General features: G+C 38.2%; 1 protein-coding gene and 1 long non-coding RNA gene across 3 annotated transcripts; one reads left to right on the forward strand and one right to left on the reverse strand.

The window, feature by feature from the left end:
- Nucleotides 1-1,875: 1,875 nt before the first annotated feature.
- On the forward strand, nucleotides 1,876-26,970 carry vps54 (VPS54 subunit of GARP complex). 2 transcript variants are annotated; one of them, XM_008417854.2, is made up of 25 exons: nucleotides 1,876-2,091; nucleotides 2,262-2,324; nucleotides 7,586-7,760; nucleotides 9,135-9,376; nucleotides 10,769-10,853; nucleotides 13,046-13,080; nucleotides 13,473-13,601; nucleotides 14,258-14,643; nucleotides 15,609-15,735; nucleotides 16,354-16,383; nucleotides 16,725-16,832; nucleotides 16,925-16,980; nucleotides 18,193-18,289; nucleotides 18,382-18,719; nucleotides 19,762-19,891; nucleotides 19,975-20,156; nucleotides 21,308-21,420; nucleotides 21,555-21,618; nucleotides 22,069-22,174; nucleotides 22,420-22,507; nucleotides 22,587-22,708; nucleotides 22,790-22,870; nucleotides 24,285-24,392; nucleotides 24,491-24,585; nucleotides 25,694-26,970. In XM_008417854.2, exons 1-25 carry the CDS (start codon nucleotides 2,074-2,076, stop codon nucleotides 25,797-25,799), a joined length of 3,084 nt encoding a protein of 1,027 aa, XP_008416076.1. In that variant the 5' UTR covers nucleotides 1,876-2,073; the 3' UTR covers nucleotides 25,800-26,970. The 2 variants fall into 2 exon arrangements, with proteins under 2 accessions (XP_008416076.1, XP_008416084.1); XM_008417862.2 differs by lacking the exon at nucleotides 16,354-16,383 and having other exon boundaries at nucleotides 1,877-2,091.
- Nucleotides 18,116-18,476, reverse strand: LOC103469851 (uncharacterized). The gene is made up of 2 exons (XR_534416.1): nucleotides 18,387-18,476; nucleotides 18,116-18,274 (listed from the first exon to the last, which is right to left on the reverse strand). It is a non-coding gene; the product is annotated as an uncharacterized LOC103469851 (long non-coding RNA).
- Nucleotides 26,971-27,434: the final 464 nt, after the last annotated feature.

Consider the following 27,434-nt stretch of genomic DNA (forward strand, 5'->3'; position numbering starts at 1 on the left):
AACAAGAGACAAACTGTGGGATTACATTTTTACATCTTCTCTTTTAAAATCAGGTCACTTCCTTCTTAAATATCTCATGATTAGAAATAATCTGTAATTTTATCTACAGATGTAGATGTGAGAAGCTTTTGAAACCCTTGTCTTGTGTCTTAAGTAGTAATCTTTCTATGTTTTTAAACAACGAACTGTAAACCTCTGACACTGTAAACCAGCAATTTTCCATTATGTGGGCAATAAAGTTTTTACCAAACCGTTGTTGAGGATATGCAACATCTTTCTACAGCGCCACCAAGTGGCTGAATTTACTACTTTTTTGAATGTAAGACGCATGTACTCCTAAGTCAATATTTTAACATTTAACACTTTGGGAACTTTTTAACATATTTTAAATTGTGTCTCTGTATTTTTGTTGGTTTATGGTCTTTTGGGAAACGGCTTGAAAACATTATTATAAAATCTTTCAGGTTTAATTTAAAGTCAACGCAAATGATATTGTAACCACTTTACTGACGCTTGATGTTTCATTTTAGATTTTCACTGTTTGTTTCATTCAGCTCTTCTGCCCTCTTGACTGTTTTTGTACTGTCCAAAAAAATAAAGATTGTTGATCATTACTAGCTGCCTCTTTATTTTGTCAATCCAGTTAAAACACTGTTTTAATTGGACAATATTTCAAAGTTACAGAAGACGTTTGCTTTTCTTCTTTTGTTCATCAAAAGAAAAAAAGCATAAACTGAACTGAATTATGTTTTTACTCGAGAGAAGCACAACATATTTTTACTCGAGTGAAAAGTGGCCACCCAAGAGATTACTCAAGTAAAAATGTATTTGGTACAATGGCTACTCAAGTACTGAGTCACTGATCTTAACATCTGAGTTAATATTTTAAAATGTTAAAGTTCAAATTCTGCACTGTAATAAAAATAAATACAACATAACAGATTCAGGCAAAAGAAAAATGCTTAGGTTTGTCCTTCATTTGCTGTATTTTTATTTCTATTTCAACTGTTTGCTTTTATATTGTTTGACTTTTTATTATTTGTCTGCTATTTGTTCACTCAGTTAGCCATGGAGGATAAATAAAGTGATTCTATTCTATTCTAGGGTTGTCAGAAATGTACACAAGACATAATAGTGATTCTTACTCAAATAAAAGTAAAAAGCGAAGCAAAACGACCAGAGTAAATGTAACTAGTTACTACGCACCTCTGTAAACTTGTTTTATGTCAGTAGAGGTGCTTTTTTGTGTACACTTTCTGAAGAAAACGTCTGAATTACCTCCAGAAGTCAGCGAAGCTTGGCAACTACACTGCAAAAACACAAAATATTTCCAAGTAATTTTGGTGCAAATATTTTACAACACTGGAAGTAAGACAAAACTAACTTACAGGTAATTTTTTAGCAAGATACAGAGGCATATTTAAGTAAATAATTCCTTAATATTGATGAAAAAGTATTTGTTCTATTGTCAGATAAATTAACTTATAACATGGGAAAAATGTTTTATATTAAGCAAAAATAATCTTCAAATGGAACAAGTACCTTTTCATCAATATTAAGGAATTATTTACATAACAACAAGCCTCTACTTTTTTGCTAAAAAGTTACTTGTAAGTTAGTGTTGTTTTATTTTAAGTGTACAAAGATATTCGGACTAGAAACCTGCCTAAAATACTTTGTAAGATTTTGTGTTTTTGTAGTGTTGCTATTTATTTGATTCAGGTATTTTGGAGCAGATATGCCTCTAAAAATCGCAGGATGCTCTTACGGAGCTGAAGACCCCAGCTGTAAAGGTGCCATTCCCAAACTTGAGCAGGTGATTGGTTATGCATCACCTGGCAGTCATTTGTCGGCAGCGTGAAGAGCAGGGTGCCGAGTACATATCCCTGAGGAAAGCCCTTTTCTGTGTTCTGTGTAATAGTTCAGAATGTTTTGCTTGTTGAGGAAAAGTCCAGCTACCAGTTAGAGAGGAAGGTGTTGAAGTTGTTCTGCTATCGTTTCTGGATTATTAACAGCAGTTGAATGTACAACAGTTATAAGATCCGTTTTGGTCCAGGTGATTAATTTAAAGCAATGGAATGGTTGAAAAGAGTAAGTCAAGAATTTATGCTAAAAAAAAAATTTTCTGGCCAGCAGGTGGCAGCAGCAACCCTGCAGTGAGAAACTGAAGGAAAACAGTTTTGCTTTGCCTCAGCAGTGCATGATGGTCGTTGTACCGGTGCTAGCTTGTTCTGTATGAGTGTTTGTCGTTTTCCTCGCAGTTCCTCCTGTGTTCCTGTGATGCTGAAGAGGAGAGATACCTGCTACTGCGCTTTACTAGACAGGTAGGGGCATGGCTGAACTCCACAGTCACTGAACATTTTGTTTCGTTTATTGTGTGTGTGTGTGTGTGATCTGGTTGGCTGCTCTTTTTAAGCCTGTTAGCATTAGCCAGTCTACGTGTAACCGCAGCTGATAGCATTAGCATTAGCTAGAGGCACAGACAACAGATACTCTGCGCCGTTTCACCTTGTGATATCAAAAGGAAAAGTGCTTGCGTGCGTCGTGTTTTTGGTATTTTGTTTTAACTTCGTTGTCAGCTCTGGTAATGGTAATTGAACAAGCACAGGCGAAGAAGAGAGCTGAGCTAAAGCTAACTGGCTAGCTCCCGTCTCTTGTTTTTTTTTTTAAGGGAGCTTCAATCATGATCTTACAGTTCAGCCCAGCAACACAAAGTCTCAATAAAAAGTTAATATTTACCTGGAAACGTGTCAGTATTGTCCCCTGCCGATCAGCCTCCCCCTCTCTGTCTGTGCTAGCTGTAGGACCCGATATGTTGATGTCTATTTTATTTCTGTTGCACTTTACAAACAAGTTGCACTTCAGTGCTGCACTGGCAGAACAACAACTTTGATAGGGGTAAATAAAACACACAGACACGATTAATGTAATTTAGTTTAAGAGATTCTACCCAAGATCAAAATAGAAATTAAAATATAAGTGCTGCTTAAACTAATTCATTTAAGCAGCACTTAAATGAATTGGTAGATTAATTCAATTCAGTACAAAATACTTTCTTTATCACAAAGGGAAATTTAAATGTTATAACTCGTATTATCCAAAATTGTTCAGAGTTGTTGTTGATTCTGATGGCTGTGGGCAGGAAGGGTCTCCCATAGCAGTATGTGTTAAAGCGATTCTGAAATGGCCTCTGACTGAAGACACTGTTTTTCCTTCACTGTTGCGTCTCCAGTTCAGTCTGTTGTTCAGAGGAACACCGAGGTGTTTATTCTCCTGAACCTCCATGTTTTCTCCCATGATGAAAATAGTTTGATCTAATCTTGTTTCTTTTAAAATCTGCAGTCCTCTTCCTCATTTTGTTGACATTTAAAATAAGATGATTGTTCCCACACCGTGGCACAAAGTGCTTCGTCAGCCCTCTGTACTTCTTCATGTCTGAATCACCTGATGACTTCAGGACTCTGACATGTGAAGTTTTGGTGTCACAACAGAGAATTTATGTTCACCTCTGCTACTTCTCTACGTTTATTTTTATTAAAACATTTTTAATGTTCCTTAACTTAATATTGTACTTGTTTACAGTCCTAGTATACACATGGAAAAACCATAATGTCACATTCTGTATTAAACCAGTTCTAGTATTTTGATGTCCAGAAGACGCAGAGATGAATATTTTTATTTATATTTTTTCCCATGTATTTTATTTTACCTCTGATAATAATTTTGCCAATTTCTCTGGGAACTGAAATATCAACATTTAAGGGAAAATGAACTGCATTGTAGCAGCAGAATCTCTTCTTTGCCTCCAGAAATTTTTAGATGATCGTGTTCAGACATTTGCCACAGAGTCAGGAAAAGCGTGGACATTTGAGATGGAATATTTAAAAGAACTAGAGCTGCAGAAAATGGCGACGTGCAATCATTCTGTTCAATGTCTGTGCTACTGTAAAGGACTGCTGGGATGCAATCTTTGGTTTGATATCTTTGCTCCTTGTATGTATTTTACATGCGTCTGCAATCTTCATGGCAATAATGCATACTTTTCCAGCTGCTTGGTCCTTCCTAGATGTATATACTGAATATATTTGAACAAGTCTTGTAGAAAATTAAAGAAGCGGTTTGGACCTGAGTTAATTTAAATGGCAGAGCCTGTGTGGGCTCTGAAACAACACTTTTCTAAACTATGAGGCGTTTCCTTCCTTTTTCTGCCCATTTGTTTCACTGAAACTGACATCTGAGTCCCGTAAAGGTTCAGTGATCAATTTAAACATTTAGGATATTCAGCAGTGATTATGAACTTTTACAAATGTCAGACCTATATGATCAGACATGAATATTTTTCTTAAATATGCTCGTTTATCATCTAATTATTCTCTCTTGGGGGGGAAAAGGCAGGTGGAATCCCTAAGCATAATTTGCATGGATTTGATAAATAAGAACTATTGGTTTTATTTGAGGTTTAAACTGTCTCTTATCTACTTGTAGGAGGTAAATTTACATCAAAACCCCAGTTGTTACTCATCCATGATCTCTTTGCAGGACATGTTTTATGGACAGAAAGTGGTGGAAGCTCAGATTGTTTCAGAAGATTTTAATAAACAGGATTTATAAATATCCTCAATTTCAATCTCTGATTACTGACCAGAATCAATAAAAAATGTGTGTCAGACTGTAATCAGTGTAGCTTCCTTAGACACAGTGTTATTGTGGTGTTAACACTTTATTTGGTTCCTTAAAGCTTCATAAATCTGTGCCTGTCATGGGACTAAAGCTGCAACTAACCATTATTTTTAGTAACTGATTTTTTTCTTTTTGATCAGTTAAAAAAAAAAAATCACATTCTTCAGATTTTTCTTTTAAAGACTTGAGCCTCCTTTTGTAAAAATTTATAATAGGGTGTAGCGCTGATGTTTGTATTGTTTCAGAAACTCATGCTTGGGTAGCAAAAAGTGAGATTTTTATTTTTATATTTTTTACATAATTTGAACCAGCAGATGCTAAAACTGCTACATGAGGAGTTTTGGATAAAACATATTTACAGACCAAATTTTTTTCTTGACAATTTGGAAGGATGAAAAATGTATAAATTTTTTTTCCGCTTAGTTTGATTTTTTTTTTTTTTTTAATACTAAATTTGGCTCAGTTTAAAAAAAATATTTTTATTTAATATTCTACCAGGTGAAGCTAAAATTAGGACATTTAAGTAGATTGGGGTAAAAATTGCTTTCATTTTTAGATGCAATATATATATTGTACATTTTTGTCTTTTTCAATTTGTCTGAGCTGAAGCTAAAATTAGGTCAATTGAGTAGATGAGGGTAAAAAATAAAGTTTTTCTGGAGTTTTTTAGATTCAAAATGTGTATATTTTTGTAGAGTTTTGGCTTAATTACTGCTCTCACTTTGTCCTTTGAGCAGATGGTCTTTTCTGGATCTAAACTCCAGCTAGTGATTAATCAATTACTAAATTAGTTTATTTTTTAAAATAATTAATCATGTCAGCCCTAAATTCATCAGTTATTTCAACTGCCTCGTGTAATTATAACGTGACTAAAACAAGCCAAGCGAGTCTAAAGAATTATGCTCTCAGATTGTTGTTCTGACGTTTGCGTTACTAGTAGTTGTGATGGCAATAATAAGGTTCCGTATGTTTCATGTAATCCTTTCTTCTGCGTGATGGGATTAGCAGCAGGGGGTCTTACGCCTCATCAGTCCAGTTAGAACCGAAACCGTCTGAACATCCCGACACTTTCTGTAGAAAATCCCACAGGACAAAGGAATCTGCAGCGAGCCAAAGTGGAGCCCCAACCCGTCCTGAAATGGGCCCAAACTCCAGTAGTTGCCATTAAACTACATCAGCTCTCGTTTTCTACTCGTAACAAGCTGCAGGTGTGGAAGAAGCAGCACGCGGGGCTTCATGTCGCCTGAATGTTGACTGGTGCAGCAGTGATTAGTGCAAACATGAGCAGGTGCCACTTCCTGTCGCTAACATTTTCTGTCAACGTGGCAAAAAACAAGTGGAACCAAGTGATGCGTCAAGTAGAAGTGAGAATACATTCTGTTGGTTTTGCTTTGCTGCTTTATGTGGTAGAAAAATGTCCAACATCTTAACATTGTTAGCGATGAATTACTCCAGTAATTGCCAACTAATGTAGTAATCGATTAATCATTGGCTACAGTATACAGACTCAAAAATACAGTTTGCTGAAAGAACATTCAGAGCAGTAAATGTGCCAAAACTTTACAAAACATTTGTACATTTAGCATTTAAGACGAGAACAAAAAAAACATCTGTAAATATGTTCTACCCAAAACTGCTTCATCAAGTTCAAATTCTGTTTTTTAATCTCCTGTTGATCACATTTTGTTGTCCAGCTATTATTCAATTAATCAACTACATATATATTTATTTAAAAACCAGCTCTACACAGTTTTGATGTCAAGTTGAGCAGAAAGGACGGAGCTTTTCGCATGTTAATGATAAAAGCGTTTTTTAAGCTGCAGATGCATCTTTTGTCACAAATGATAAAGTATTTTTTACCCCAGTCTAATCTGTTGATATATTAGTTACACCAAAAAAATTATATGTTTTGCATATAAGATTTAAAACAAAAAGAAAAAAAAAACTTTTTTTGGTCTGTACATAAGTTTTACCCAAAGCTCCTCAAGTAGCATAGATTTTACTTCATTTGGTTTAAATTCTGTAAAAAAAGAAAAAAAACTTCTAAGCATGTTTTGGTGCCCACTAATTAATTTGATTAGTCATAATCACATTAAATTAATGCTGTTGCTGCAATTTAGGCAATATATATTTTTTATTTAAAAAAAGGAATTGTTTAAATGCATCTTTTAGTGAATAAAAGATGTTTATATGAAAAATACAGAAAAAATCTGCTGGTACAAATGTACTAATTGTAATTTAAAAAGTACATTATTTAAAAAAAAACTACTAATTATAAATAATTAAATATGGAATTTAATTATCTTATAGAATATACAATTACATGAATATCCATCCATCCATTTTCTTACACCTTTGTCCCTTAGTGGGGTCAGGAGGGTTGCTGGTGCCTCTCCAGCTAACGTTTCGGGCGAGAGGTGGGGTCACCCTGGACAGGTCGCCAGTCTGTCGCAGGTCAACACAGAGACACACAACCATACACACACACACATTCACACCTAGGGGCAATTTAGACAGACCAATTAACCTGACAGTCATGTTTTTTTGGACTGTGGGAGGAAACCGGAGTACCCGGAGAAAACCCACGCATGCACAGGGAGAACATGCAAACTCCATGCAGAAAAACCGGGAATCGAACCCAGAACCTTCTTGCTGCAAGGCAACAGCTCTACCAACTGCGCCACTGTGCAGCCAATTATTACATGAATAATTAAATCATATTTTATAATTAAAAAATGGTTAATAATTGACTGTGGCAGCCCTTCTAAAAATACAACAACATTTAAATGGGTTGAATTTTCCTCACATTCCCACTGTATTTTCTGCTGTCATCATGAATTCCTTAAAAGATGTGAACCTTTCAGAGCCGTAAACCTCCAGGTGTTTCTCTTGTTGGCGTTTGCAGCTAGCCTCCTGGGAGGCGAGTCCCGATGCCATGGCCTCCAGCAGCAGCTCCTCCCCGCTGCCTCGCCGGGCCGGTGGGGGCCGAGACGGGGTCCACCTGAAGGAGCGTGGCCTCTCCCCGCTCCGCAGCCGGGGCATCCGCTCCCTGCCCGACGTTTGCCCCAAGGAGCCAACCGGTGAGCAGGAAAAACACAGCTCTTCATCGTGCTGAACCATTTTTGCTTCTTTTCTGTATCTTTTCGCACCTGAAGAACCGGGAAAAAGTTCTGACGGGTTAAAGCCTTATGTTTTGTTTTATGGTATAAAATTGGAAGATTCTCTACACATTTCTTTTTTTTTTTTTTTAGCAGGTTATTAATATTCTTCTCTAATGAGCTGATGTCATTTTTTTTTTAAATAATCCTTTATGCCCAAATTAGAAAATCAGTGCAGAGTTTGAAGAGTTGACCTAGTTACTCTTGTTTTCAGGTGTTTTTAAATTTCAGTTCTTTTTGAACATGTTTCCCCACATGTAGACATAAAGTTGAAACCAGAAATTTACATAGACAAAATGACCAAACGTCTCTTGTTTTAGGTCAGTTAGAATTAAGATTATTTCTATTTGCTAAATGCCACAATAATGAGAATATTTACGCATTGATGTCTTAAGACTTCTGCAGATTGTAGCACAGCAATGAAAGCAAAACAGAATGAAATGAGTTTTAAATGATTCTGGTCAGCTCTAAGTATTTAATATCTAGGTGTTTTTATGGGAATGTGGATCTTTCAGATCAATCTGAGAACCAATTTTGATAGGTAAACTTAATTTTATTGTCATTTAGCGCGGGGCGCTGGTCTTGGTCTCGGGTTCGGTGGKCTTGACTACAACTCTGCTACATGGCTCCTTGGTTGCACACCTTCTTTACATCCCCTTTCAGTTGGATTTGTTTCTAAATAAATGTCACTAATGAAGTTCATGCTATGTTAGGACAGGAGACAAAATGTTTCCATTCCTGAAATTATGATTCATAGAATCACATATCTAAGACTAAACTGTTACAGAGAATAAACACAATAAGAACATGTTTAATCTGTGGCATTGTTTATTAAAATGGCACATTTCTGATGTATTAAAATTCGGTTCACTTAATGATATTAGCAATTATGTTATGTATTCAGCAAGTACTTTTACTTTTAATACTTAAGCATTTTTAAAAGCCAGTACTTTTTTACTTACTTACTTAAGTAAAATGTTAATGTGGTACTTTTACTTAAGTAAATTTTTTGAGTACTTTCTCCACCACTGCTGAAGAATCAGAATAATTAGTCTCTTCATGCCCAGATGATGATGTCATCGCTGTGGAAACTTCTGGCAGGTTAATTAATACATTAATTACACACAGCTGTATCTAAACTTCTGGTTTCTACCCTATATGTGTCAAAAATAAACCCGTCCGTTGTGTTTATATTGATATTTTGCAGTAATCTTTAGTTTTTCTTTCCATTTATGATTTTAAGGATGTTTGAGTTTTAATCCGGTCTGGATTCACGTTTGTGTGTTCGTTCTGCAGGTGAGGGGAGGGGTCTGCACAATGGTCCATCCGTGGTGGCGGAGCACAACCGGTGGACGGTGTACAGTTCAAAGGTCAACCTCCCCGCCGCGCTGAACGACCCGAGGCTGGCGAAACGAGAGTCGGACTTTTTTACCAAAACATGGGGGCTGGACTTCACGGAGACGGAGGTGATGCCGTCTTTCCACCTGCCCAACATCTCCAGGGAACACTTTGGGCCGTACTCACAGGAAATGACTCAGGTAAACACTCAGCTTTGTTCTTCAGAGCCTCGTTGTCCTCTGATTGGACGCCTGGCGTCCAATCAGCTGATGAAGGCAAATACATTTTTATAGCTACCGGTAAATTTAATTTAAATTTAAACAAAATTATGCAAAAAAAAAAACCATTTTGCATTTAAGATGAAAAATAAAAAGACTTTGTAAATATTTTCTACCTTTAACTCAAGTGGCATAGTTTTTAGCTTTACCTGGTTCAAATTCGGTAAAGAAAATCTCCTATTAAACTAATTATTGTTACATCATTAATTGGTCAATCAAAAAAAAAAATCAACAGATCAGAACTGTATCAATAAGTCGAGCAGAAAGGCTGAGCTTCTCACATGCTGCTCGAAGTACTTATTTTATTTTTTGCTGCAGATGCATCCTTTGCTACAAGCGAACACTAATTTAGGCACGTGTCAAACCCGAGGCCTGGGGGCCAAATCTGGCCCGCCGTAGATTTTTGTGCGGCCCTCTAGATGCCAAATTACATCAAGTCCCTCCAGTTTGTCTTTCACAAATCCTTAAAATTCACGCAAAATTAACAGGTCTCCATGTTTTTTTTTCTAATTTTACTGCAAATTTTTCTCAGAATTGGTGAAAAACATTGTGTTTCAGTCACTGCTGCCTCAGCCTCACTTGATGTGAAGTAATAGTCTGTGATTGATGAGATGAGTATTAAAAAGTCACAGTTAACATAAATTAGCGCAAATATCATAAAAATTCCTTACAAATATTTCTAAATTAGTGTCACAAAATATGTGATTTTGAGAACAAAAAGCCACAAAAACACACAAAATCCTGGAGCTGCAGCAATTTACTAATATTTTACACAATATTAGAAATAAAAATATTTATAAGTGGTTAAATGAGAATCTACAGTGTACTGTGTTTTTTAAATCCGGTTAATTTTCAGAATAATTGCTAAAATAATCGTTTGTTGGAGCCTTGAATTTAAACATTAAATTTAGTAAATTTTGCCTTTCAGCCACATTTTTTTAAATGATGTAAAAATAACAAACTGGTCTGTACCGATGACACAAACCTTTCAGACTTTTTTGTTTTTTCGTAATGAAAGAAATTAAAATTTTCAGTCGGCTTCATGTTGCTGTAAAAGGAAATGATTTTAATTTTGACCTTTCTTAATATAAATTCTTGTAACTTCAGCACTTTCTTTCCATTAGTCATCTAGCTTAGAGGGAATCATGTGACCAACCACCTGCATGTTTATCATTTCCTCCTTCTGGTTTCAGAATGATAAACTTTACAGCTGCTGACGTTTCTGTTTCCTTCCTCCTGCTGCATGAAGTTTTATTAGTCTTTCACTCGTTTTGGTCTGAAACGTTTATTTTCTTTGTATGCTGTTATTTTTAGAGGGAACGAATCCATGAACGCTGCAAGACGATCTGCCCCAATAAAGATGATGTGGATGCAGCTTCCAGTATCACCACCAACCACGGTATGAATTATTCAGACTCTCCCTCCCTCTGCTTCCTCTATAAATCGATCAATGAAAAATGATGCTGCCTTCAGCGCAGTGTTGCACAACACAGCGTTAACAATATAGAGACTAAAGAAGACAAAATAACTGAGGATATTTTACACAAGCAGAAAGTAATGTGGGTTTTAATGAACTGCAGGAGCAACTTATTCTTCAGGTTTTAGGAAAATCTTGAGGCCAAGTCTGTCACAATAAATCAACCGCTTGATAATTTCCATTCTGATTTTTTTTTTTTTTTTTTGAAGGACTGCTTTGTCTGCAGTACATGTCAAACTCAGGCCACAGGGGCCAAATCTGGCTTTTTATGAGGCCCTCTAGACTCTTAAAGCAGTGGTCCCCAAACTACGGCCCGCGGGCCGGATCCGGCCCACCTCCACATTTGGTCCGGCCCCCTGAACAATAGCAGAGAGCATTCAGATTTTTTTTCATRTATTGCATTTTCCGGTTTATATGTGGATTTTTCTTCAACCACCAGGGGGCTCTTTAGCAGGAAGTGTGTCCTGTAAACTGTGGGTGTTTTGTTTTGCATTGCTGCCATCTGTTGGACTTTTAGGGAACTGCTTGACTTTTATGTTATTTAATCAGTACGGTTGTTTGCTAGCAGTAGAGCAGATGAACACGTGTTTGTTATGAACGCTGCATTCCAGGTCGAGTTATTCGAAGCCTGTAAGTAGCAGCTTATACTTCAAAACGAGCCTTTATGTTAACATATGAGGAATTCATATGTTAAAGTTACTTTCCCTCAATGGAATACTAGTCAGTCCCAGTGACTGTTTCACTAACGGTTTTTGCCCATGTGCTTTCTGGGTAAAAATCAATCTAGAAACGCGACCCCACCCCCTCCCGTCAACAACTTACGGCAGCGCAGGTGATAAACGTGTTGCACTTTTTCTGTTTCAAACTGACGCCGGCCCCCCACCAGAGAAGGGAAAAGTTATGTGGCCCTCACAGGAAAAAGTTTGGGGCCCACTGCTCTAAAGTGACATAAATAGAACCGTCATGATGACAGTGCGCTTAAATATTGTTTTATCAATTCATTTTATTCTATTATTGCCAAATTGCATCAATTATTCCCTTCAGTTTCTTGTGAATTATTGAGAAAATTCATGCAAAATCAACAAATCCCTGCACTTTTTCGTGATGATACATAATTGTGAATTTATTAGATTTTTTGCAAAAATGGGAAGTCATTGGATCTAAATGATGGTTTACTCCCACCTGCAGGTGGCAGTATTTACTACTTCTACTAAACGCCTTCCTCAGCCTTACTAAATGTCGAGTTATAATCCATAATGATATGGCGAGTTGCATTTACTATCATAGATAAGTGCAAGTATTTCTAAATTACTGCCAGAAACACTTTTTATTGCATAAAAATAAAAATCGAACGGAAAATTATGAAGGGACTGAAAAGATGTTCAATGTCGTTCAATTTAAACGATATTTTAACAATTTAACAAGTTTTATCAATACATTCTGGCAGAACCGGCCCTTTAAGAACATTTATGATCTTGATTTGACCAAAAGGAAAATGAGTTTGACATCCCTGGTCAGCAGAGGCGCTGCTGTCCGTCTACGATTGATGAGACTGAGGTCACTCTCTGTAATCTGATTGGCTGGAAATGTTTTCCAGTTTTTCTCCTTGTCTGCCTTTATGAGCATCTTAAGGATGAGTGGTTACTACGATCACTGAGTTTAATTTCTTTTTCTTTTTCATGTACAGAAAGTGATTTTATTAGTTTGGGACCAGCTTTTGTTTAAACACCGTAAATGTTGGAATAAATAAGATTTCTTTTAACTACGTTATATTAAGCTGTTCTTAGCTGGAATGTGCAACACTTTAGTATTTTTTAAAAAATTTTACAAATATTTTTTTAAAGAAAAGTTGCATTTAAAACTGGTTGGATGAGGTTATAAGCAGGGCGGCGCATAACAAAAATAGGGACAAAGTTACAGAAAAAAGTCAGTTTTTTTCTTTTAAAAAAAAAAAAGGTGAAGCTTTCCTTCACTTTGAGTCATCAGTAAACTAAATGAACTGTTAATGCAGGATGAGATGTTGCTTATTTTTTTTACAATAAATCCCTGATTTATTCTTGGTTTTTAAATAACTGAATAATAAACTTTTTCCTTGTTTTTTCGTTTTCCTGCAGACAAATCCAGAGCTGAGCTCGAACAAGTTCCAAAGGTAAAACTTCTTTACTTTCTGCTGTTTGCACTTGGAGGGAAAGTTTATGACCGATTTATAAAAAGTAATGTCTGAAATATAACTTTTAACAAGGTGCCATTTAAGGAGTGGCATAGTTTTAGGAGAATTGTCTTGAATCTTAAATGCAAAATGTATATATTTTTTGCTGAAGTTTTGCTTAGTTACTGGTCTGAGTATGTTTTTTTTTTTTTTTGCTTGTTTATATATTCTTGATGTTTCGTTGTTTCCATTAACTGGATATTTTTACCTCTACTGCCTCCAAAAATATATTTTGGAGGATGTTATTATGTGAATAATGGTTTAATTTAAGTGAATCGGTGGAAAAAGCTGGACACAGTAGGTTTTGTGCAATAACCTGACCTGTTTTCCAGATTTTTATGAGGCCAGAGTTTGCTTTGGAGGATCCAGCTACCTTCAACACGGTCCTGCCTTGGTCACACTTCCACGGCGCGGGAGGGAAAAGCAGAGACGTCGCTTCCTCCAAGCTGCTGCAGGAAAAGGTGAAACATGCAGAAGAGGAAACAAGTTCAACATTTCCGTATTAATCTGTTCAGGAGATGATGATGACAGTATGGGGGCCAGACTAAGATTTTTTTTTTCTTCTTTTCTTTATCATGAGAATAAAGTCATGATAATTTGACAATGACGTCATATTAGCAGAATAAAGACACAATATTACCAGAAGAAAGTTGCATAAACACTAGAAAATAGTTGCATTAATGAGAGAAAGTCATAACATTATGGCTTTATTCTCACCACATTCTTTTAGTATTTTGACTTTTTATTCTTTTTTACACCGTTTTCTTATATTACTACAACTTTATTCTGATAATATTATGACTTTACTCTGCTAAACTTGTGATTTTAAGAGTTTATTCTTGCAATTTCCCTGTTTTTTGTTTTGTTTCCTTATCCTGGCCCTATTACTCCATCGTAGATAACAAATCTTCCTTAACGTTGGAGTTTTAGACCTTTACAAAAAGTCTCATTTTATGGCACCACAATGTTCATCTTAAAGTAAGAATACACATTTTCATTGTTATATTTTTAATTTAGTGAGATTTCCATTTGCACCCTTTCTTTCTGGAACTAATCAGCAATAGAAATCCCTTTAGGTTGAATTTTCTCCAGTATTGATGTAACTTCCTTCCTCCAGCTGAGCCACTACCTGGACGTAGTGGAGGTCAGCATCGCTCGGCAGATCTCTCTGCGCTCCGAGGCGTTTTTCCACGCCATGTCCTCTCAGCACGAGCTGCAGGACCGGCTGCAGGAGACGCAGCAGGCGGTGGCCGTCCTGCGGAGCCGCACCGCCGCCATGGACCGCGTCATGTGCCAGGGGCCGCTGCGGGCCCTCCGCATCGCGCTGACTCGCAACAACTGCGTGAAGCTGCACAACAAGCTGAAGCTGATGGCGGCAGTGCATCAGACGCAGCCCACCGTGCAGCTGCTGCTCTCTACCTCAGAGTTTGTTGGAGCGCTGGAGCTGATCGCCACCACCAAGGAGGTGCTGCAGCAGGAGCTGCAGGGAATCCACAGCTTCAGGTGGGAAGGAGCTTCATGTGTCCTTCATAGTGCAGCAGTTAATATAACAGAAGCTTTTTATTTTCCTAGCTCTGTGGTTGATGTTAAATCTTGTTGGTCGACTGGGCAGCTGAGTTTTCTCTTCTATAAAGTGGGCAACATTTTTCATATGCTAAATACAAAAAGTCCATTACATTTGAACACTATTGTATTTTTCTGTATTAAACACTGTCTGACTGAACAGAAAATTATGATTTTCTCACATTAATAAACTTAAGCATGTGTAACAGGAACCTCTTAGGTTACTGAATAGAAAAATGAAAATAATAAAATATGTGAAACACTTAATCCCCCATGAACAGAGATGTTCATACAGACATAAAGTCTGTCGTTGCTCTTGAAGGAAAGTTAAATCTTCGCTCCATAAAGTGATTTAACTCATGACAGCCTTCAAACTCAACCTTTGTCTTCATTTTCCATCATGTTAAATTTTTTCTGCATTATCCCTTCAGCTTGTCTGACATCCTCACCTTCGTAGCACGTCACCAATTTTTATTTGAGAAGTTGACATTGCGCCAGCTTGCAGCTCAGCTGAATAAAGCGCTATTACGACAAAACTTAAGGAACCTGTCAAGTGTTTATATTTCAAAATAAAACTGAATGAAGTGCAATTTTTTCATCCCACACCAGACTGTTTTTTGCTGTTTTTCTTTCCCTTTCTGGGATATCGCCACCATCTTTATTTCTGTATCAACTGGCTCTGCTCAATGATGACCAGCGATGCCCTCTGCTGGTTGGCGGCCAAACTACAAAACTAAAAGAAGGTCCAAGTGGACATTAGAACAAATTTTAATCTAATAAACCTTTAATCAACATTTAGTTGTAAATCAATTATTTGCATCCCTTGTGCAAACTGAACCCACTTCCACTCACTGATGTCATGTTTTTTCTGTGTGTGTGTGTGTGTGTGTGTGTGTGTTCCTCAGACATCTGGGCTCCCAGCTGTGTGAGCTGGAGAAGCTGATCGATAAGATGATGGTGGAGGATTTTAGCATGTACGCCCGCAGCGACCTGAACCGCAACCTAAAGGAGGAACCACAGGTGTTGGAGAAGGTTTGTTTTCAAAGGTTTTCTTCTTCCTGTTTTTATAAAGGTTTTGTTGGCTCTAGTGGCCTTTATTTGAAAGTAGTTTGACAGGAAAGAGGGTTATGAGAGGCGGGGAAGACATGCGGTAAATGTCACCAGGCAGGGAATCGAACCTGCGACCACCGGCATGAGAACTAAGGTCTCAATATGTGGGTTGTGCTTTGCCCCTGCTCCACCACAGCACCCTTCTTGCCGTTTTCTATTAAAAAAAATAAAATAAAAATAACATTTCTGAGAGTTATAGCAGCTTCTGCATACGAGAACTGTTTAGTTTCCACGCGTTTCCGTCCAGACCATCTTTAGTGCTCGCATTTTTCTAAAATTTTGTAGCACTTTCTATTTTTACTTTCGTCTGTTTTGCAGCAAAGGGAATAGATTTCAGGTTGATTGAACCGAACCCATTCTTCAGAATCTGCTTTGCAAGAAAAAACTAGTTCAGTTTGTTGGGTTTTTTTTCTTCCGTCATTCAGTTTTTTAATTTACAAAAGCAATTTATGCTATAAACTTTTGGATTTTGTTTGAATAGGCCGAGTTTTGTAACTTTGGAGTTGATTCTGTGTTTAATGGATGCTGTACTCATCACAGGTCCATAAACCAAATGCTGACTCTCAAAAGGTTGGACACACACACACACACACACACCACTGACGATCTGATTCACCCAATCCATAAAAGCCCATCTGCTGCTGAAATCAGGCTCAGATCCCAGATTGTGAATCAGGGCTCAAACCTGCATGAAGATAATTTTTAGATGGAGATCTAGATCCGATCATGACGTCCTGATTGTTGATGTTTAAACGCGTTCAGTCTGTTTGACATGATTGCTTCCGGTTTTAATTACTACTGATCTTTTTCCTCAGCATGTGGAACAAATCAATAAATCAATGTGAAATAGAAACGTGTCTTCAGCTCAGGTCGTGTGGACTCAGCTTCTGCTGCTGTTTCTGTGTTTAAAGGAGCGTCTGGAGTCGCTGGTGTTCGGGCTGCTGCGGCAGAGGAAGCTGGACTTCCTGGATATTTACAGCGACGAGATGATCGCAGCTGCCAAGGCCATCGTCTATCAGGTACAGATCGCCACGGTTTGTCGCAGTCTGTGCATCGTAGAGCGACGTGTTGAGATTTCTCTCTCGTTTATTGGATCTGCTTGTTTTTGCAGTGTGTGGCAGAACGTGTTGTTCACATAGAAGAAATCGACACCGAAGTTATCTTAAAGTAAGTTCCCTGACCTGTCCGTGAATCCTGGGCTTGTTTAAGGTGTTCAAACACAGATCGATTCTGATATGGGTTATTTTTATTTTTCATTTCCTGTCAAGTCCTTAACTTTTCCACCCAAACGAATGCTTAACTGACTCTAACAGGAAATAAAGACCACACAACTGGGACCAACATTTAGTTTTTATACTTACCAATAGACCTGCGACAGACTGGCGACCTGTCCAGGGTGACCCCGCCTCTCGCCCGGAACGTTAGCTGGAGATGGGCACCAGCACCTCCTGACCCCACTAAAGGGACAAGAGTGTAAAGAAAATGGATGGATGGATGGATGGACTTACCAATAGAATCAAACATGGAGAACCAACATTTCGTTTTATCAGAACAAAAGCCAGATAAACCCCCATGGTTTATAAATTATGGACACCAGTCACATAAAAATGTGATTTATATCATTAAACTGCACACAGTAACTGCTTTTAGTCAGGTTTTCGAATTTGTAGGTTCATTAAATAGTGGAGAAAATGGTAAAATTAATCAGTTTTTGGATGTTTAAACTTGATAAATTTCTTAAGAATTTTGATTTATAACCATTATAAATTCCAATTAATCATGATAAATTACATAAATTCCCACTCCTGTAAGTAACATTTGAACAATGAGGATTGACTTTTATAGAGCTGTTGTCTTTAAAAATAACTACAGCTACAGAGCAGCATAATAACCAGTAAAACTCCTGGGCTATAGATTAAAATATATATATACTCTGTGTCTTTGACCTACATGCAAAACGCTTTGAGTGGCAGAAAACTGACACTGCACAGCACTTTGGCAGTGAAGCTGATCAGAATCAAGATCCATAAATTTAAACTTAGCATTTCATACTTTTAAATCCTTTCTTTCCACATTTGGATCATTCAGTTGTGGGTTTGTAAAGTAGGACAGGAACTCTTTGTCTAAATTCATCATTTTTGTAGCCACAGGCCCCAAAAATAATGTATAGATACCAATGCTGCACCAAGAGAGACTAACTTCAAATTTTCTGCAGTAATAGACTCCAAAAGTACAACAAAATGTATTTATCCTTTCCACTTCCAAATTGAGCTTTTTGTTTTTCTGTGGCATAAAACCAACAATTGTTTGTGAATTTAATGATGAAATATGAAAAGGAATGAATATTGTATGAATTTCCAAACGTCCCGTTTGTTTCAGGCTAGCTGACCAGATGCGTCTGATGACGTTCCCTCAGTGGTTTGAGCTTCTGGAAAACATCTTTGAGAGTTTCCTTCTCTTCCTGCAGAGAATCAAGGTGAGGGAAAACCCAGTTTATTACCCATCTCGGATAATTAACGACATGTTTGGGTCAATACACTGACGTGCAAAGTCTTATTTTCTTCCTAGGATACCTTAAACGTGATCAGGAATGTAGTTCTTCAGGTTCTGTCTTCAAGCCATAAGAATCGACTCCTGGCAGAAACCAGTTCGGCGCCAGCAGATGTCTCCCAGGGGCCAGTGGCCCTGCAGGGGGAAGCTGAGCTGGCTTATCTCACCCATGAGGGTCTGTTCATCAGTGACGCGTTGAATGAAGCCCAGCAGCAGCAGGAGTCGGGGGTGGCGGGTCTGGACCAGCGCTCTGCGGCGGGCTCAAGGTTCCAGCAGAACCGGCCTGAAGCTGCTGCAGAAGGCGACTCTTCCTCTGGGATCTCTGAGGTTTCTGCAGGCAGAGAACACGGCTTCATGTACGTTTCCCAGTGTCAGCATTTTATGTTTTTGTAATTAAATTTGCTATAAAAAGTCTTAAAATATTTTAAATTCACAAAAAATAAATTAAGTTAGCCTTAAGTATAATTACAATTCTTAAATTTTGCTGTGGCAGGACAAGAAGTGTTTTTTTTTTTTCTTTTCTTGTTTTTTCCCTAGATATTTTTTTTCAATAAAAAGGAGGTGATTTATTATTTTTATTTCATTTATTTATTTTGGACACTTTTTTTGACCTAAAGTGATTTGGGGCATTATTTTAGGAAGGTGAGCATATTCGTATGCAGACATCTTCACTGCGTTCTGACTCAAGGCGGTTGCGGCTACCGCTAACTAGCTGCTAATTCACCATTGCTAGCTAGCTGGCTTTTTTTCAGTTGGGTAGTAAGTAGTTGCATTTACGTAAGTAGCTTTGGTAACAAGCACAGGCCACTTACCATTTATTTACTTGAGTAAAACTCCTGGATACTGTGAGTAACTTCACTGAATACAGAATAAACGTGTTTTCATCAAAAATTCATCAGACACTGACACACACCAGCAGTTTTTGTTAGTTTCATAGGTTTTATTTTGAAAAACTGATTGGAAAATGGTTTCTTTAGCCTGAATTTTTTTTTTTTTCATCTTGGTCTTTAAATTACCAAAATTTCCACTTACCTTTATATTTTGGTCCATCTGATTTAATTTCTAAATATTAAATTATTGTTTTGATAAGTTGGTTAGACAATATTCATTTTTGCCACTTTCTCATTTCTGTTGCAAACCTTTATGAAGCTACTTGCATTTTGTAAAAAAAAAAAAAAAAAAAAAAAAAAAAAAAAAACTTTTAAGCTTGGCGCTACAGGGTTTGAGTGTAGAAAGTCATTATGGAGTGAAAGAAGGACAGAGCTACAAACAAACCCCAGGAAATTCACAGTATATCTCCCAACCGCCCCTTATGGTTGTACGATCTTTGTTATAAGTTCAGATGGAAATGGCCGCCTGCTAAGCTAAGCTGTAAACGGTGAATCTGCTTGTGTTCAGCTCTGGTGAGAACCCGATGCCCACTGAAATGGAGCTGAACCGCGTCATCAACAACCTGCAGGAGCTGCTGTACGTAGCTTCCGACGTTAGCCACGACCGCTGCGTCAAAGTCCTGACGGCCAGAGCCAAGGTAGCGTGAGATCGGTGTTTTCAGAGAAAAAGATCCGGTTTTTGGGGTTTCTGTTCGTTTTCATGAAGCTTTCCTCCCGACAGGACGGGTCCCTGGAGCGCCTGAGCTCGGCGGAGTTCGTGTCGCTCTCTCAGGCGGTGGAGGGCTTCGTCAGGGATACGGAGGATCTGTGCGGCAGGCGCAGCGTCTCCCTGAGGGGGGCGCTGCAGAGCCAGGCCAACCGCTTTGTCAACCGATTCCACGAAGAACGGAAGACAAAACTCAGGTAAATCTGCCCCCCTCCCACTTTTTTTTAAATCACATTTTTATGTATCAGTATCCATCTGATGCTTTATGCTTTATTAAATTGATTTATTATTTTACTGCTGTATCTTTTGACTTTATATGGCGTCCTTAAGTGTCAAGAAAGGTGCCTATAATTACAATATATTATTATTAATAATGGCACACAAGATTAGCCATTGTTTGCACAAGAAATTAAAGTAATAATGAGAAAAATGTCAATGCTATTACAGAAAGAAAACCAAATTGGACATATTGTGATATACATGCCAAGAAGCCTCATGTAGAAATAAATCAAAACAACAAGATTCTCCACTGTCTCATTTTGGGAACAGTCCTGTTGAGGTGTTTTTGCTTTTTGATTAGATGTAAGCAAATATTAAAACGTAATATTAAAAAGAACGCAGTGAATTCCTCTTTATATCAGGTAAACTTGCTGCTTGCATGGATAGTTGTGCATTGATGTTTAATTCTAAAATCAACAAATCAATTACTAAATCGGTTTGAAAAAAATCTGTTTTTCCCTCCTCCTCCCCTTTCAGCTTCACTTTTCAGATCAGTTTGTTTTTATTGACAGTAGTGGTTGTTGTCCTTACTTTGTGCCCTGCAGGAATATTAATAAAAACAAATCCAGTTTTTCCTCACTGTTGCCGTCTGGAAAAAAACTACTTTCCAAGTTTGGACAAATATGAAAAAAGTGGAAAAGTGTGAAAAATACTTGTATTTCTATTTATTCATTTTCTCATATTTATCTAAAAGTTGTATCCACTTATCAGTTTATCTGCTTTTCCATCTGTTTATTCAATCTATCCAACCATTTTTAGTTTTATTCTTTCCTTTTTTACAGATTTAATACCTAACAAATTGGAAACGCCTGACACATATTCATATTAAAGTTCAGGTATTTCAAAAAATTGGCAAAAAAAAAGTGTCTTCAGTCAGAGGCTTCTCCAAATTTGTTGTAACACAGACTGCTACAGGAGATCTATCTTGCCCACAGCCATAACCATCCACAATAACACTTTAATTAAGCGAGTTACATGCAACTCTGCTCTTTCACAGTGTTGAATTTGACTGAATGTTTCCAACACCAGGCAGGTTTTCTGAAGGTTTGTTTTTATCGTTTCTGCTCAGCCTCCTCCTGGATAACGAGCGCTGGAAGCAGGCCGACGTTCCAGCAGAGTTTCAGGATCTGGTCAACTCCATCGCTGACGGCAAAATATCTCTACCGGAGCGCAAAGTGTCAGGTCGGCCCAAACATCCAGTCACAGTTGCTGCATTCATCAGTCATAATGCTTTCTGTAATAGTCCCTGTTCAGTGAGACACTAACAGTATATAAATGTTAAAAACAAACTACTAAAGTAACGATTTATCCTACAGGCACAGAGGACAGAAAACCTGCAGACTTTCTGCTCGTTAACGGCCAGAAATACGCTGTTGTCGGGTAAGTTTCCTCACACAGGGAGTGAACACAATGGAAACTTTTAATGTGGTTTAGTGATGTTGGAGACCAACTTGAACTCAATTCTTGGGTATAAATGAATTTAATCTAGGGCTGTCGACGTTAACACACAATTAATCTAAAAAGTTTAACGTGTTGGCATCATATAACGTAGATTAATCGCTTTATCCTTCCACTGAAGCACAACCAGTTCACAGTTTTCTAAATTACGTTTGAAACAAAATTGCTTCTTCTGATGAATATGAAAACATGGAAAACTGAGATGTTTGGTTTGAGACACTAAAATATTTTCTTGAATATTTTTTGAAGTTTGCTTAATGACGTAGTGGCTATAGTGGGATTAATCCGATTACACTTTTTTATCCAGCCGTAGCCGTAACACATGACCTGAATGCAGCAACCAGAGCAGGTTTCTGCTTTCTGTTTGTTCAGAACCGTTCTGCTGCTGATCCGGATCTTTCTGGAATACTGTCAGTGTGTGAACGACATCCCATCCATCGCCACAGACATGCTAACGCGTCTGTCGGACCTGCTCAAGGTGAGGAGCTTGACAGACGGACGTCCCAACCCAGTTCATCAGAACGGAGTCGCCATGACGACTGTGTTCAGTGGGGAAGCTAACGGTTAATGTCAGAGATGTCTCAAAAACAAAGAAGCATCTGTACTGTAGATGTAAATGTGTGGTGTATGTTTTTTAGCCTCTGTTTTTGTGAAATTAACACTTTGAAAGTCAAGATTAACCAAAAATCTTGAGGTTTACTTCCTGTTTTCTTCCTGTTGCAGCACTTTAACTCCCGCAGCTGCCAGCTGGTCCTCGGAGCAGGAGCTCTGCAGGTCGTCGGCCTCAAGACCATCACTACAAAAAACCTGGGTACGCACCAACACTGAACCCATCATTCTGACTTGGTTTTGTTTGATTCTGAGCGGCATTGCTGTGTGTGTGTGTGTAGCATTAGCATCCCGCTGCCTGCAGCTGGTGGTTCACTACATTCCCATCATCAGAGCACATTTTGAGACCAAGCTGCAGCCCAAACAGTTCAGTGTTCTCAGACACTTTGACCACATCATGAAGGTAACTAAAAAAATCATTTTGACTTTATATCCAGATCTTTGGTGTGATCACTGGAGGATGTTTTTTGTTTTTGTTTTGCAGGACTACAACGATCACATCTCAGAAATCTCTGCCAAGCTGGTGGCCATCATGGACAGCCTGTTTGAGAAGTTTTTATCAAAGGTAACATCAGAAACTCTATTTGCATGAATCTCGCATGACCAAACGATTAGCTGGTCTTCTCACTCCTTCTCTGTCTCATCTTTCGGCCATCTTGGTCTTTTCTCTGGTTCTGAAACCGACCGGGCTGACAGTGGTACTTTCATGCTCATCATGTCGGTTTGTACCGGCCTTGGGAACATTTTGTTCCGGCTTTGCCGACTGATTATTTCAAGTTGAGAGATATTGGAAAAAATCATTTGGGTTACGTTCACACAGTAATCCAGTCTAAACAACCCGATTCTGAACTTTACACCCCCAAAAATCCGATCTTTGCCACTTCCACATGTAGCTCTTAATCAGATACGAATCCGGTTGTTTTCAAAGTGTCTCCAGTCTCAACGATGAGGCCAAATTTCATCCAAGTTTTACGCCATTGTTGAAACGTGTGTAAACAATGACTGGAAATTATAATTAGTCTGAGTCGTTGAAGTTCATCAGGTCACAATCACACCATTTTAGCTCCAGGTAAACATCCAAACAGACGTGTGTGGTTTCTTTTTATTAGCTTCCTTTGTCTTGGTGTGATTGTGTGACGATGGTGTCGGTTCCCATTGCTGAATAAAACTTTAAAATCGATCCAGAATTGGCTCCGTTCATTACTACTTCTGTAAGCGGGCCGCTGTTGTGTGGCGTCAACATTCCTCGTTTGCACATCTGAGTCGCTTTGGAGTTGTAAACCATTTACACAGAAGCGTGTTTCAGTAGTTTCACTGTAAAAAAAAAAAAAAAGAAAATCCAGTTTCTGTTTAAAAACAAACAAAAAAAAAAGAATCTGAATTGAGCATCAATGTCTGCTGTGAGCCTTGGTGACCGGAGTCAGACGGCGTTATTCTAAAAGTCTGATGTTTTTCTGCTCAGTAAACGCACCATGCTGCCAGGTCAGAGAGGAGACGACGCTCCTTGCTGCTGAAGTGAAGCAGCCTCTGTGGTGTGGGGGCAGGAATGCTCTAGAAAGGAAACTTTATTTTTTTACAGAGGGATGTCGGCTGCTCCTCCAGGCAGCTTAGTGGCGATATACACAACAGGAAGCTGAATGTTTTAGTAAAGGTTCTCTGAGTCCCCTTTTCTTCTGTTGGAAACTTTTTGCCCATAAAGTTATGTTATTTTTTTTTTAAATCTGGAAACTAGACTAATGACGTCAAAATTACATGATTATAAATAGTAGGGTTTTGATTTTGAACCTCCTTAGCAGCATTTTCACTACAGCACCTTAAAACAAAATCCCAAATCAATCAAGAGATCATAAGTTGAGTTTATTAACAGATATAGTCGGTGACCTCCTGGTTGGATAACTTTTGTTGCTGGGTGTGAAGTCCAGGTGGATCTGCAGCAGCCAGGTGAGCTACCTGCTGTGATGTTGTTGTTTTTCCCTCAGTATGAAGTGAAAGCCCCGATGCCGTCGGCCTGCTTCAGAAACATCTGTAAACAGATGGCCAAGATGCATGAAGCCATCTTTGAGCTGCTGCCTGAAGAACAGACTCGGGTGAGGTTCAGGGTTAAAGGTCACCTTTCAGTAAAATAAAATGTTTTATTTAAAAAAAAAAAAGTTGAGCTGGACTGGAAACGTGTTTTTCTGCACAGATGCTGTTTCTAAGGATCAATGCTTGTTTTAAAATGCACCTTAAGAGGCAGCTGGCTCGACTCGGGGTCAGTAATGATGGAGGACCGCAGCATGGGTAACACACACACACACACACACACACAAGTCACTCATTACCTCTTTCTAATAATAATCTTAGTCTTAGTTGTGATTTCATACATTCTTTTAAACGTAAGCAGCACTGGTGTATAGATCAATAAGTTAACGGAATACAACTTTTTACAACAAAAACCAGAATCCTAAAGTTGAAAGTTCTCTGTTGGGTCAAATAGTTTTCCAACTTAAAATACAAAATCATTTTTTGTTTTAATCTGCACAACGATGAATTAAACACAGAATATTTTAATGAAACAAAGAGGCAATTTCTTAACTTTTGCTGTAATTGTTTTTTTTTAGTTAATTAGATTTTATTCTGCAAAATCTGAGTTGATTCCCAGCAACAAAATGAGAAATTTCTTCAAAAAAACCTTCTATTAACACATTTAATAGAATTAATTTGCTCTAGTTTTCTGGCACATTTCAATCCAAGGTACGTTGAACTGAGTAGAAATAATATTTTTATAAAATGTACAAAAATGTGTTTGTGTGTTTCTGCATTAGAAGACATCAGACTTTTTACAATATGTGAAAAATAAAACTATGCAAACAGGGACATGCTAAATGTTATTTAAAATGAGTAAAACTGGCCAAATACCAGCAGAAATGTTTTCAAGTGAGTTTTTCTTCATTACAAGAATAAAGTAGTAGTTTCATGAGAATTCCAACTTAAAAATGGTTGTACTTTGGTAAAAGTTTTACAGGTAAGTATTTAATAGAAATACTTAATTTTTAAACGCATCAGAATCAAATGATCAGTAGCAGGATTTTCAAACAATTGTGTAAACAACAGAGTATTTCTGAGAAGGAACAACACAAACTGACCTGGTTGCATCAGATCCTGATGACTTTATCAAAGTTTTTTTCACATTAAAAAAACTTTTTTCTGTAATTTTAAGATGTTTTTTCCTGGCTAAGCTGCATATTTATTCTGCTTATATCACTTTATTCTCACAGTAGAACAAAAATGATGATCCTGTATTTAAAAGCCACTTTTTGAAAATACTTTCCGTCATTTGTAATTATTAACATAATGAAACACTTGCGATCAGTTTCCCTATATCAGTTGTTATAAACTGTGTCTGCAGGCTGGTGGTGGTGGACGTGGCCTTCTACACGGAGAACATCCTGGCTCTGAAGAGCCTGGAGCGACTCGACCTGAACATGGCCGAGATCTGGGAGCAGAAGAGGTGATGGAGTCTGGACGTCCAGATCAGACGATACCCTAACGCCCAGAACCGGCGGCTGATCCTGGCCACAAGTGGCCGTCTGAGACGAGGGGCGGAGGAGGCCCCGCAGGGACCAAAAAAAACACTAATCTAGGAGAAGAGGAGCAGCGGCGGCGAGCTGGAACGCTGACGGCTACAGAGACCGAAGAAAACGCACACAGTCTCCTTCAAGCTATCGCCACCTCGTCCCACTGTGTGCAGTTCAACACAAACGCTAGTAAATTATTGGAGTTGCTTAGTGGGAGGAAGGAAAACTAATGGTGGGGTAATTTATTTTTCTGACTTCTTGCAAACATTCGTAATTGGGACAAACTTTTTTCCTTCAGCTGGCTGCAATGTTTAAAGGGTTTTTCTTACTTTTATACGATTAACAAAACAGCTTTTTGGGACTTGTTGTGGGGAAATCGTGATCCTGAAGAATCTGAAGCGTCCCCGACTGTGAACGCATCTCAAACCTCAGCTTCATCCTGTCGTTACCAAAGTCAAATTGTTTCTAACGTGGGGATTCTGTTGATTGACCAATCATGCATCACGTCTTCTTTAGCTGGCTGCTACTCAGGCTTTTCTTTTTTTGTTTTTTATCATCAGAGAATCCCATACACACCTGCTGTTTGGTAATTATCAGAGCACGATGATGAAGAGGAGAGCAGAGACCAGCTTGTAGCTTTTCACTGGCAGATTATGAAACGGTTGGATTGAGTTAAAGTCCCTACAGGTTTAAAGGTTCAGTGTGTTTAGTTCTGTTCAGCAGCGTTTCCCCACTTCAGCTGCCTCTGTTCAATTATAATTTAGGGGGAAGTCGGGGTGCTACGTTCTCCTACGAAGGAAAACCGATAAAATCCTAACAAACATCGGATGTGAATCAGTGATGGTCTGAAGTCGGTGAACTGGAAACTTCTTGAGCACATCCGTCTCCTGTATGACACTCGAAGCATGAACGCTCATCACTGTTTGCATCAGAAGTGCCTCCTTTTGATCTGCTGTTAGACGACACATCTGAGCTCTTCGACACGGTGTGCCTACCATACCACTGTGTCTGTGCAAAGGAGAGGGAGAGAGTCTGGGAGCATGTATGAGTCCAAAAAGATGTTGATTTCTTCAATCCTGCTGTGAATAAAATGGGATGATGGACTGCACTGTATTCTGTTTATTTATGGCATGTTTTCTGCTGTCGGTCAGATTTCATTTCAAAGAGGGAGTTTATCATTAGCCATTGCCTTCCTATGCTGTCCCACTTCATTCAATCTCAATTCACAGCTCACTTTTCAGATTAAAAGTTTATTTTTTTCAGTTTCAGACTTGACACACCCCAATGGCCCCAATTTAGCTCCATATTTCTCCCATTGACCTGGATTCCTCCGGTATAATTTCAACCGGGCCAATCAGCAAGCAAAAGTTAACGATGACGTCGGTTTTCTGCGCTTTTAGATTTGTAGTCTGCTTGTAGTTTTGTCAATGGCGGCGGTGGAAGTGAACTCAAACCGTTCAGTCCAAGGCCGCCACGTTTCCTAATATAAAGCAAGTTGATTTAATCAAGCACACATTTTTTCTATCTCAATTATTTAGAAAAAAAAACACGCATTGCTTCCTCCCACCCCAT

Source organism: Poecilia reticulata, linkage group LG1 (genome assembly GCF_000633615.1).
Source record: "Poecilia reticulata strain Guanapo linkage group LG1, Guppy_female_1.0+MT, whole genome shotgun sequence".
Taxonomy (NCBI): domain Eukaryota; kingdom Metazoa; phylum Chordata; class Actinopteri; order Cyprinodontiformes; family Poeciliidae; genus Poecilia; species Poecilia reticulata.

Coding starts and splice junctions, on each gene's coding strand:
- vps54 (XM_008417854.2), top strand. Junction 13,081..13,472: donor AGCTCGAACAAGTTCCAAAG/GTAAAACTTCTT, acceptor CCTGTTTTCCAG/ATTTTTATGAGGCCAGAGTT. Junction 13,602..14,257: donor CCAAGCTGCTGCAGGAAAAG/GTGAAACATGCA, acceptor TCCTTCCTCCAG/CTGAGCCACTACCTGGACGT.